Source organism: Trachymyrmex septentrionalis, unplaced genomic scaffold (genome assembly GCF_001594115.1).
Source record: "Trachymyrmex septentrionalis isolate Tsep2-gDNA-1 unplaced genomic scaffold, Tsep1.0 scaffold97, whole genome shotgun sequence".
NCBI lineage: Eukaryota > Metazoa > Arthropoda > Insecta > Hymenoptera > Formicidae > Trachymyrmex > Trachymyrmex septentrionalis.
In genome coordinates, this window is record NW_017306160.1 from 2,677,839 (window position 1) to 2,690,894 (window position 13,056).

The window sequence follows — 13,056 nt, forward strand, 5'->3', positions numbered from 1 at the left end:
ACACACACACACACACACACACACACACACACATATAGTTACATAAATAACATTTTCTCGTTAAAAAGTGTACATTTTCGTTTTAATTATGTCTTATTTTTATACTCATGTTTATATATTATTCCAGCTATAAAAAGATAAAAAAATAAAAATATTTTGACAATAAAATAAAGTAGAATAAAACTGCAAGATATATAATAAAGTTAAAAAAACGTAAGTTTACAATTTTTAATAATTTATTTCGCCTTGCATAACTGCTTATAATTTGTAATGAAGAAAGATTTACAAAAAAAAATTAAATTAAAAAAAATATTCCATTATAGTAAAAAATAAATTTAAAAAAAATCAAAACTATTCCAATATTCAGTACAACAAAAACGTAATATCGAACTATATATTTAAGAATTTATGCTCAGAACGTTTTATGACATAAAATCAGTTAAGAACGATAAAACTTTGATTCTATTCGTGATCTATCTTCAAAGTCTTGCGACGGCATTCTTTACTGGAATAATAAAATTGCGCAGAACGTTAAATCCAGCCTTTTTATCAAGTGATTAAAAGGCTGTGATTGCGACTCTACATTCGGCATTCTGCTACGTCAGTGAATAGCGAGCTTTTCTACAGACTCCTAGACAATTTGAGTCTTATTATTGGATGTAACATTAAACGAGGTATTCCTATATCTTATTTACCTAAACATTTATATTATATACATTTAAAAAAGAAATAACTATATAATTTAAAATAAAGGTAAAACATTGTTAGATGCATTCGAAGGATATATAATATTGATTTTGTTTATCATTTATTATTTATGGACTTCTCAATAACAGTCTCATGAGACTTGTGCATTTTGTGTTCCTATTCCGACAGGTATTTTTTTTTTTTCATGAGTAAGCACTCAAGCAAATTTTGTTTATACTGAAACAGATACTTCAACTAATTGTAAGTTCCATCATAGGCTTTTTTGCACGAATATTCGTGAAACAAAGTAATTTAAAATAAGTTTTTGTATGATAGTACAAAAAATAAGCGTATATAAAAATAGAAAATATCGTTTGTAAAAAGTGACAAGTTCAATTTTTTAAGGAAAAAAAAATTTAGTTTTAATATATGTATAATCAATAAATAGATAAATGCATTAAAAATTTATGTGTTCTTATATAAATAATAATGCACAAAACTCTGATATTTTACGTTATAAAAAAAAAGCAAAAAAATATATTTACATCTTTGAAATAAGAATGTATCTGCGAGATGTGTGTGTGTGTGTGTACGCGCGCGCGTGTGTGTGTGTGTGTGTGTATATATATATAATCTTATTCTCCTATCAATAAGTGATAAATAATTACTACTAATAAACAATTACTGACGATAAATTATTAATAAACAATTACTAAGAATAAATTGGTAATAAATAGTTTCATTGTACCAAAATTAATATTATCATTGGAAATTCAATTATAGTTGTACATTTTATATCTTTATAGCTTAATTTTTAATATACATGTCACAAAATAATATGTATTTTTTTATTATACATATTACATCTAATATACTAAAATAGAATATATATTAAAAATAATATAATGCAACCACAACTCAATATAAATTCCAATTCTGAACAAATTCAATTTTTTCTGAAAATGTTTCTTACGCAAATTTCCATCGCTGAAATGTTAAATTTTGAGGGAATGTTATTTTTGAACGATTACAACAACCGAAACTCACCAGAATTATATTTATATTTCAATCCTTGTTCGCGGCATACATGAAACATGCGAACTCAATCCCGGATTAGGTTATTTGTTCAGCAGACCGACAACCTACGCACGCGACAATCACCAAGAGAATTTGAGGGCGGTAAACGCCTGAACATACAGAAGTACACGCCAAATGTCACGATAATTGCCACTTGTATTAGACACACGCGTGCGCTCCGCCGGAAAGGTTAAATGGGCTCGAAAATTGCTTGTGCTCGAGCCCGTGACCAAGGCCGCATTTTGGAGGTTAGGTTCTGGATGTGCTCCGTCTAGTTGCTCCGTCTTGCGGCCAACTTCAGGAGCGTTGCGGCAAGGCCGTACATAATTGAAACTGTCTTATTAATAACGTCTTATTAATGACAGATGTTGATTCAATCTTTGGTTTCGTATTTTTTATAAATTTTTTATTAAATTTATCACTTGATATGAAGACGAGTTCTACGAAATGACTAAGTGCTGACTAATTGTAAGTATAAAAATAGCGCCTAAGTAGCGCGTATTATGATAATATTATTGCTGAACTTTAAATATGGAATTCTCTATTTCTTGAACATAAACAATTCTGTGATACAATAGATATTCTTTTATGCTCAAATTGAAACTATAAAATGAAGCTAAATAAAATATGAAAAATAAATTATAAATGCGTTGTATGAGAAAGAAATATATCATTTTTCTTATTTGTATTTTATTGAGATATATTTGTGTTATAATAATATTAATTACGATTATTATATTACTTTACATACATGTATAATTTTTTGAAGTTCGTTGAAAATAAATAGCTTTGTAGAGCAATAGACATATATTTCAAATATAATATACGAACAATAAATTAAATGCGCCATATAAAAAATACATAAATTTTTTTACTTATACATTTATTGAGACACACAAACACATAAAATATATTATGAAATATAGAATATATGAACAATAAAACACAAAAACATAAAATGTTCTACAAATAATTATTTTTATTTATTTTATAATCTTTCTCATAAATTAACTTTTATTTATTATTAGTTTAACGACTAAACTCATCAATTACTAAATATACTGTTCGTTGCGAGAGAAATTTCTAATTAAAAACGTATCTCAAAATTTAATTAATTTTCTACGTTTCCAAATATTAGAAAGTCCCATGAAATCACCAGGAACCTGAACCATTGAAATTCACTAAAATCGAGGGTGTGGCAGAATTCAAAACCGCTCCTGAACCTTTCACGATTCACGAAGCTGTTCATCCCGCGCTCGAGGCCGTTAGATTCGGCTAGATTCGCGATAGCTCGGAGCAGCTCGGGCAGGAGTCGAACCTGACTCGATCGGTGTGAAGTGAGTCGCGCGCGCGGAGCCGGCGGAGTACAGTGAACGGTGGTGGGTGAATTGTGTTCGTGTCGGCGCGTCGTTTCTGTGCAAAAAGCGAAGTCTACGACGTCGACGGTACTCAACGTCAGTCATCGCTTGGTGTTCGGAAATAGGCGGCGACCGCGTCTTGAATCGGAACGCAAAGGAAGGAAAAGACAGACATCAGGAGAGAAAAAGAGTACAAGCAGGATCCCGTGACATTGTCAATGAATTCTGGTTTAAATCGTTCGCTCATCCCGGTGAGTATTCTTCGTGATACGCCCCGTGAAATTCACGGGCAGGACGAGGGGAGGAACCGGATTGTTCTCTAATCTTGAACACAATGAAAAGCACAGGCAACAGGAATTTCAACAGATTTCGACTTCTCAGAAATTGTGTGTACTACTAGAATGCACGGTTTCTGATAGATTGAAATCTGTTATATTCACCGTACTTTCCTATCGCCCGTACTTTTCACAAAGACTTCTCTGCCGATGTGCGAGTTGACGCGGCATGCCGGTAATCTCTATTTGCGTAAACGATTAGTGAGTATTCCGCTTCCGTCGACTACTCGTGCAAGGGAGCGGCACGGATAAAAATCGACCGTGGTTTGCAGACGCACAAGATAATAGCTCAAGATACCGTTGAAAAGTACAGGTAATAGGAACAGGAAATAAGAAATTTCAACCTATCTGAAATCGTATAATCGAAGAAATCGTATACTAGAATGTTTCCTTCCTTATTTTTCATCTTATTTTATGATATAATATCAATTCCAAAACGTCTTATGCCCGTTTCCACTAATATAGATTAACTTTAGTCTCGATTCAACTTACTCTTCGCTTTTTTCTAGTTTTAAAGATTGAACTGAGATTAAAGTTAATCTACGTTGGCAAAAATAAGCATTAAAAACATTTTTGCAAAAGATATCTTAAACCTTAAACACAATGAAAAACAAAGGGAATAACAGATTTCAACCTATCAGAAACTGTGTACAATGGAATGTACGCTTTTATAATTTTCACTTCGTTTCAAGATACACAATCAACTCCAAAATGTTTTAAAAACATTTTTGCCAAAGACGTCTCAAGCATAAACATAAGTGAAAATCACAAACAATAAAAACAGAGAATAAACGGATTTCAATCTATCAAAAATCGTATATATCAGAATACGATTTCTGATAAACTGAAATTGATTATTCCCTGTTCCTGTTTTCATTGTCTGCTTTTTAATTGTGTCTTAGCCTAAGGTAAATGTACTAATTAATAAGCAATTAGTAGATGTGATCAAATTATTGGACAAAATAACCTAAATTTTAAATATTAAAAATAAATATTTCAAATTTAATGACATGCACGACTCCAAATAAATTTGTTTATAAAAATGTAATATTATTTTTAAAAATTTGATAAGATGAATTTAGGGTCGTGCATATAATATTATTAAAAGCAACATATTTAAATTTTTCATCATTCCGTCTAATAATTGGTTTATGTTCACTAACTGATATTTATCTTATGTATATCCTCGAAGATCGAGATGGCATGAAGGTGAACTACTTGTTTCTCCTCGATAAAACATTTTTTATACATAAATATGCATAAATATATATATATAAACATACATAAACACATAAATATTCATAAACATGTATAATTATATATGAAATATGTTCATACATCCTTTTTTCTTTTATAAAATTACTTTTTAATATAATAGAAATAATAATAATGTGAAAACAAAAAAAATAATTAAAGGAATAATTTTTGTTTGTTTTAGAAAAAAAACAAGTTTGGAAAAATATAAAAAATTTGCTTATACATAATTATGTGTATAATTTTATATATAAGTATACATAAATAATTTGTTTACATTTCTTTAAACTTGGTTTTTTCTAAAACAAATAGTACGAAAATTACCTTTTTAATTATTTTTAATGTTTTCACACTTTACTATTATATTATTATTTCTATTACACTAAAAAGTAATTTTACAAAAGAAAAAAGGATGTACGAACATGTATGGACAATTTCATATATAATTATACATGTTTATCAATATTTATGCGTCTCTATATGTGTTTATACATATTTATACATATTTATGCGTGACAAATTTTTCATTAGGTCATTTTCTCGCAACGAAAGATCATCGCTCGAGTGTTGCACGAACAGCTCCGAATTATAAATAACATCATTGTCGTTATCGTGAGACAAAGAAAAAGGTTTCCGATTGCCGAGTTTACTTGTTTACGTCTCTTGAGCACGCGAGATACTTTGTGACGGACATTGACGTACATACAGATAAACGGATACTTACTTCCGGAATAAAGTATAGTTTATCGCGAGAAATCGCGAATAATGAGAACGCCAAATTAGGTGAATGTCAACCACAAATGTATGGCTGTAAGCCAGGCGATTATTCCGGTCGAATTCCTCCGATCGATTGAAGCAGAAGATATACTTGAAAATGACAAAATACTCTTTAAAATATATAAATTTTCTAATATTTTTGTTTAAATAGATTGTCTTGCATATTTATGCAATATGTAAAATAATTATTGAATATGTTTATAAATAACTAAAAGAAGAAATGTAATACTACTGTGGGCAAAAAGTATCGATAATTTTAAATTTAAATTTCCCGGGGTTTCCGATAGGGACAACCGAATTTATTTTGAAGTTGGCAATTCTGTCAGTGACAGTATATAGCTTTCTCTCAATCTGAACAGTAAGAAGTGGTTGAGAAATAAGTAATGCCCATATCGGACTACAGATTAAAAATAAATTGGAATTTAATCGATCAAAAGAAGGGACACCAGTATCAAGTTTAGTGAACTATGGTTTGATTGGTTAAATTTAAATTAAATCTCAATCTTAATCTAAACCTTACAAGCTTAATGGATTTTTTCTATTTTTATTTGATTTTTCACCTGATAGCATCGCCTATTTCTAAATTTTGAATATATAAATATAGAAAAAGAAAAGAAAGAAAATTACAAGGGATGTGAGATTATGACACCAAATAACGTCAAAAATTTTTTAATCTATATTAAACTACGTATTAGAGATTGAGAATTGCAAATTGAAGATTGGAATTTAACTAGCCTGATAATTTAATAATTTTAATAAATAATCTAATAATTTTAGTAAAAAATAAACAACATATCGTGTTACGCTAAATAATAAAGCACAACGTATTTACAGGTTAATTAAACGAACAAAATAAGATGACTAATAAAATACAAATTTTATTTGCATTAGAAAAAAAATCATGGAACGTTTCGCACTTAACAATAATTCATCTTTAGCCATTATCATAAGATCGATATCTGTAAGAGTAAGAAGCATTATATGTCGTTATATTCTTTTCTAACATCTTACATAGCGTCACCTTTTTTTATATCTCGTATAGATCATTTTAAATTATATTTAGACAGATAACGATTTTAACGTTGTGGATTAATTATAAAAAAAGTTCTTTTGCCTTTACCTTTTTTTACTAATAAACAAAGAATTAGTTCTATTTTTATCATGGATTGCAACTATTATACCCATCTATTTTTATTATGGACTCTCTTATAATTTCGACTTTTTGAGAAAAGCGTTATATAATTTATTATTATGATATTAATTTAATCTATATACCATTCTATGTTTACATTGTATGATGTGATTTCTTGCTGCTCAGTTACATTGTCCAGCGTATCTTATTTTATTCATTATCTTTCTATTATAGCTTTATTTAATAATTTATTAAGATTTACAACTGAAGATGATTTCATTAAATATGAAATTTACCGCGAACTTTTTTGACTGTGTTAATAAAATTTATTTTATTATATGTTGCTTTATTTTGCTCGTTCAATTGACCTGTACGTTATAATTTATTGCTTAATTTTAATTGGTTATTTAAAATTCTAATTTCCAATTCGCAATTCTCAAGCTTCAATGCGTAGATATTAATTGTTAACAAAATTTACTGATTTCCAAATTAGTCTCTAGATATATAGGGTGTCTTGAAATCCGTAGGAAATTTTATTACAATCTGTAGGTAATATTATTGTGAAACTTCGTGAAAAACTAAGTAATAAAAGTGTAAGCAATTTTTTTCCGTAAAATGGGTTTTTAAATAAAAATGTTTAAAGTATAAACGTTGGTTAAAAAGTCGGTATGATAGTATGCGTACAGCGGCAATGTTTTATTTAGTATCTAATACTATTACACGCACGTCACATAGATAAATAGTTTCGTAATCAATGGTTATTATTCAAGCTCTAAACGTTTATACTTAAAAAAATACTTTATGGAAAAAAATAGTTTACACTTTTATTACTTAATTTTTTATAAAATTTCACGCTGCATTATCTTCGAATTTTGAGACACCCTGTATAATATCGGGAGAGGCAATACTTCAAAATTGTGCTTTGTTATGCATGATTGCATACTTCACATATTCACGACGATACAAATTTTAGAACGTTTTCTTGTAAAATCATGTTTTTTATCTTTATATGTATATAATATTTTCATATGTTATATATTTTCATTGAAAATGTACTTTTCTTTAAATATTAAAATAATTAACTTTAATTTATTTAAATTTTTTTTCTTATAGACAGGTGCGTTTTGAAATAAAAATTTGATCGATGACTAGAAGGAAAAGTTATCGTTAGAGTTAATAACCTTGAACGAAATTACACATCTGCGTGTCAACGGATTGTATTCGACGCGCTATTTTGCGCACTGTGATACACTTCGTGTTCTTTTTAGACAGTCTCAATGTTTGCTTCTTTTATTCGACAACCTTGATTAATTAATTCTGTGTAATTGTCGAATCATCGTTTCTTCCTGTATTATATAATTGTCGTTATAGTACAATTGATCGTTATGACATAATTGATCGTAAAGATGAATTATTTGATGGACGATTCGCTAGCCTTGGGAGATCGTATTGATTGTCTAACAAAATAAATTAACTTCAATTAAATAATCCTCAATTTTAGAGTTTCTTGTCGTAAATAATATTTGCTATGATATTCCTAGCGGAAGAAAAGTGGTGCCGTCCAAAAGCGATAAATGATGTAAAAAAACGCGATATTTTTTTTATTTCTTCCTCTATTACATTCATAAATAAACATATATGAATCTAACATGTGTTTACATATATAAATATTATTTTTCTGCGATAATTTACGTCAGTTTAACAATGTAGATATCGTGATATTGTGTAGAATGAGAATAATACGATCACAGTGGAAAACACATATTAGATAATTAGAAATTGTATTAAAAATCTTAAATAAACTAAAGCAATAAATAGGATTCCCCAGGGATTCGTTGATAAATGAACAATACATGATGCATGTAATTCTTGTCGTATATATTTTTAAATTAAGACGTATTACATAATGGTATCCTATTTGTATTAAGTTTTCTGTACAAGTATCAGTTGTTCGCGATAAAAATGGTAAGCAATTTATTTTGTCAAAATTTATATAATAATATTTATGAAATGTTTCATATATATACATATATGTCTGTATATATATAATATACATTCATATATTCTATTTTATTCCTGATCATTTCAACTATGCAGAAGTCTGGTATATACTTTTATACTAACAACATTGATGTTAATATATAATTCATGCTCTAAAGTATAGAGCGCATCGTTTGCAAACCGGTTTTCATGTAAATATTCTTGTTTGTAAATATATTGAATTATCCTCATTTTTTTTTGTCTCTGTATATAATAGTGATAGGATACATTTAACTTTTCAAGTTGCTACTTCTTATCGTAAAACTTGCAGTAACAATGAGTTTGCATTGTTATATAACGAATGATAAATAATATTACAGATTATCACGTGTATACGCGTGTTTTGTTTATTTTCTCAAGTTTCTCATTGAAGTAGTTTAACATAAATCGTATCAATAAACGAATGTTGATTCAGAACATATCGAATAGGACACTATTAAATTTCACTTGTTTGCGTTATTTCAATCGTATTATCTTTACTCTTGCACGTAGCGACTTTATAACCTTGTGTATCTTGAGTGATTGCATGAAATAGTCTTGTTTAAACCGAGAAGTGATTCGTACTCGCGCACAAGCCCTCCAACATCATTCAAAATACGATAATGAATCAGAGACGAAATATCAGAGATGAAATATGACATATTCATAATTCGCGAACCAGAAACTACGTGATATATAAAATCTCTCAATTGATTTTTCAGTGAAAGATCTCCACTGCGAAATAAAGCTTTACAAACTTTGATTTAATATATTAAATTAATTGCCCATAAAAATGATGTCAAACATAAATAGTTTATAGAGTTTGACGGAGATCTTTTGAAAAGCATTAATTAAAAGTTCATCATTTTACATTTGCAAACTTTTACATTTGCAACACTGCAAACGAAAACAAACACCACTTGTATTAAATTTCGAACTTTCAGCTCAAACCGCTAATTAAATTACTATTTGAACTAGGTGAATTTGCACTTTCAAGATTCGACAAGCTTTGAAACTTTTACTCTTTTCAGCAAATAATATCGTAATTAAACAAAGCCGTAGTACAGACGAATAGTTTATCGACATTTTGCCATCGTGTGCAAAAAGCATACGAGACCTGTTGTAATTCCATTATGTGCAAAGCTGCTTAAATTCAAGCGTATTGCTCCGTTAGCCTTGATATGTGATTATATCATTAATGGGTGTCCACCGGATTAAGTGCGTAAGCGAGTATCATTCTAGAATTCACGCCCTTGAATCGGTCTACTTAGGAATATTTATGTAATTTTCCGACAGCGAAATTTTGCCATTTACCTATTATTATTTATTGTCAACATACGGTCACGTACGTTAAGTCACCAGTTGTCGTGAGTACGTGAAGTACGCAATCGAGCATAACAAAGCACGATTTTGAAATATTTCTTTCTTGCGATATTATATTTAGAGACCAGTGTTCAGTAAAATTCTGCTAACAATGAATTATTTTAGTACGTTTTACTTGTCCGTAAATTCGTGGATATATAGCATTAATTTACAAAGAATAAATTTCGATATTATTTTTTAATTATTTTGTTAACATAACAAATGTGATTTTAAAGCGACTCATTAAAAAATAACAAGGAAATAATACCGTACTTTCTGTTAAATGTATTCCTTTAATCCTCATTTTCCTCCCTCTTTTTCATTTATAATTGAATATGAAAAGAATTACTTTTTATTTTATTCTTGCAAACCATTTTATTTAGATATTATGATTCAACGTTTGAAAATAAATTTGTTTAACAATTGAAAACGTTATCTCAACGAATTTGTGGAAAACAATGTGAAAAATATGAGGCATTATTAAAATATATATTAAATAGAATATTTATGTCAAAAAAGAAGCCAATAACGCGATAAGTTGTAGGCTAATCGTACTTGTACGGTATTGTGAGACAGTCTCACACGATAACATTTTTCAAGGCAGAATGATGATTCATATTTGTATTCGATCAGTATGTACGTCATAATAAATTTCTGACACGCAATTGTCATATATAATACGAGGGTCGTTTGAAAAGTCCGTGCAAAGTCACTGCTGATGGCACTACTGGCGCGTATCAAGGTTAGATTTAGTTAGTAGCATCTCTTGGAGGAACACACACCAAGTTACAGCCAGATCGGTCTATTTGTTTGTGTTTGGCATTCATTTGAATCGAGGAAGTCGAGGGGGGTTTGTTTCTGCAATCACGTCCTCGTTTCCATAAAATCTTTTTCCCGCCAGCCATTTCTTCATATTGGGGAACAAATAGTAGTCCGAGGGAGCCAAGTCTGGAGAATAGGGGGGATGTGAGACGAGTTGGAACCCTAATTCCATTAATTTTGCGACCACAACTGCTGAGGTGTGAGCTGGTGCGTTATTGAAAATCACTCGACTTCCTCGATTCAAATGAATGCCAAACACAAACAAATAGACCGATCTGGCTGTAACTTGGTGTGTGTTCCTCCAAGAGATGCTACTAACTAAATCTAACCTTGATACGCGCCAGTAGTGCCATCAGCAGTGACTTTGCACGGACTTTTCAAACGACCCTCGTAATATTATAAAATCCATAATATGGAAATAATTCCTTTTTTTGCTCGTATTTTCGAATGATGCGCATTTACAATTTTTAAATTACGAAATTAAACCGATTATTCTTGTGTATTATTTTATATTTAGCCTCCTTTACGCCATTGAATACATTGTGAATCATAGCGGATTATAACATATTGTATTAATAAAATCATCATTTTCTTCGTGAAACTTTATTTAACGAGTTTGACGTATAAATATTTATGAACAAATAATTGTGTAAAAACAATTTTTTTAATATTAAATGCATTTTAATTACTAAGCTATTATTAAATATTTTAATTGGATTCTGACTAATCAAAATATATAATGCAGAAAGGTATATTTTAATTTTTGTTGAATAATACATCTTATGAATATATATACAATGGACGATTAAACACATTAAAATAATTAAAATTGCAAAATATGTATATTTTTTTCTCTTGGCAGGTGAATGTCAATTGAAGAACAAACACGAGGCAGAATGCAAACTCGACAGATTCTAGGCGTATGCCATCGTCTGGTAGAACTAATTGTGAGAGGAATATCTCTGGTAGTTGCTTTTGTCAGAGGGCCGGCGCAATTTCAACCACCCATCAAAGATTTAACTCTCCTGCACAGCACAACTACTTTAGCGTTAAAAATTCGAAATAGACAAGTAAGTTTTTGTTATCTCACACTTTTTGAATTTGCTTTGTGTGATAAATTTTGACAACTTACTTTTGATAAATTTCTACCAGTTATCTGCTCGTTGATCTTTTTAAATTATCGAATAAAGAAGTAAAGTTTTATTTTTTAATTAATTATATGACCAATAGTATTGCGATGCTTATCTTAAACATAATAAATAAAAATAACTTGTCTGTATTTTCTCTATTTTTCCATTAATACCATTAATCGTTTCTTCGAAACATAAAAGATCTGCATCGTTAATAAATACCATAATTAATAACATTACCAGGATAAACTTTATTAACTACCTAGACGACACACTTTTGCTAAATGTTGGCTAATTATTAGTCGATCATGTAACTACTTATTATTCACAGTTAACTTCCGAAGATGTGGTATCTTCGTATATAGAAAGAATAAAAGAGATTCAACCGATACTCAACTGTATGGTCGCAGAACGCTTTGAAGAAGCTCTTAAAGAAGCGAGAAAATGCGACGAACTATTAAAATCTCAGGATGCTCCGTCTGTGGAGTTTCTGGCCAAAGAAAAACCATTATTTGGCATACCTTTCACCACCAAGGTAACTTTTGATTCTTAATTGTTTCATAATTTAATTTTATTAGAAGAGCCGAGTTTAAACGATTAAGTTTTTGCTTCTTATCACCTGTTAACATAATTATGTGACTATAATTTAAGGATATAATTTGTATTATTGCATTGCAGGACTGTATTGCAGTCAAAAACATGCAGCAAACGGCCGGTTTAGTTATACGGAAAAACACTATCGTTGATAGAGATGCAGAAGTGATAAGATTAATAAGATCAACTGGAGCCATACCTCTAGCACTGACAAATGTTTCAGAACTGGCAATGTGGTGGGAAAGCAGTAATTGTTTATTTGGTATCACCAAGAATCCATATAATACAAGGTACAATACGTTGGTAATTATACCAATATGCATTATTGGGATATAATATAATATCATCTCCAATTACTTCACATTTATTGAACACATAATTATTTATCGAAACTTTATTGAAAAAATTCTTGAAGAGATGAAATAAATTTTGTTTTATAATGTAAAACAATTAAATCAAAGAATATTGGTAAAATATAATTATTGTTTTAATATTCAATATATATATAT

General features: G+C 29.5%; 2 protein-coding genes across 3 annotated transcripts in view; one reads left to right on the forward strand and one right to left on the reverse strand.

The window, feature by feature from the left end:
* Nucleotides 1-2,013, reverse strand: part of LOC108756251 (cytochrome b5 reductase 4) — an 11,816-nt gene extending 9,803 nt beyond the window's left edge. For both annotated transcript variants that reach the window (XM_018499898.1, XM_018499899.1), the window contains exon 1: nucleotides 1,735-2,013. The gene's annotated coding sequence lies outside the window, so the exon portion shown is untranslated. The remainder of the gene's footprint in view (nucleotides 1-1,734) is intronic.
* A 104-nt stretch (nucleotides 2,014-2,117) lies between these two features.
* LOC108756252 (fatty-acid amide hydrolase 2) overlaps nucleotides 2,118-13,056 on the forward strand; it is a 16,743-nt gene continuing 5,804 nt past the window's right edge. The window contains exons 1-5 of the mRNA XM_018499900.1: nucleotides 2,118-2,232; nucleotides 2,903-3,373; nucleotides 11,686-11,893; nucleotides 12,285-12,488; nucleotides 12,632-12,837. Of these exons, the coding sequence (XP_018355402.1) occupies nucleotides 11,690-11,893; nucleotides 12,285-12,488; nucleotides 12,632-12,837 (614 nt within the window). The 5' untranslated portion in view covers nucleotides 2,118-2,232; nucleotides 2,903-3,373; nucleotides 11,686-11,689. The remainder of the gene's footprint in view (nucleotides 2,233-2,902; nucleotides 3,374-11,685; nucleotides 11,894-12,284; nucleotides 12,489-12,631; nucleotides 12,838-13,056) is intronic.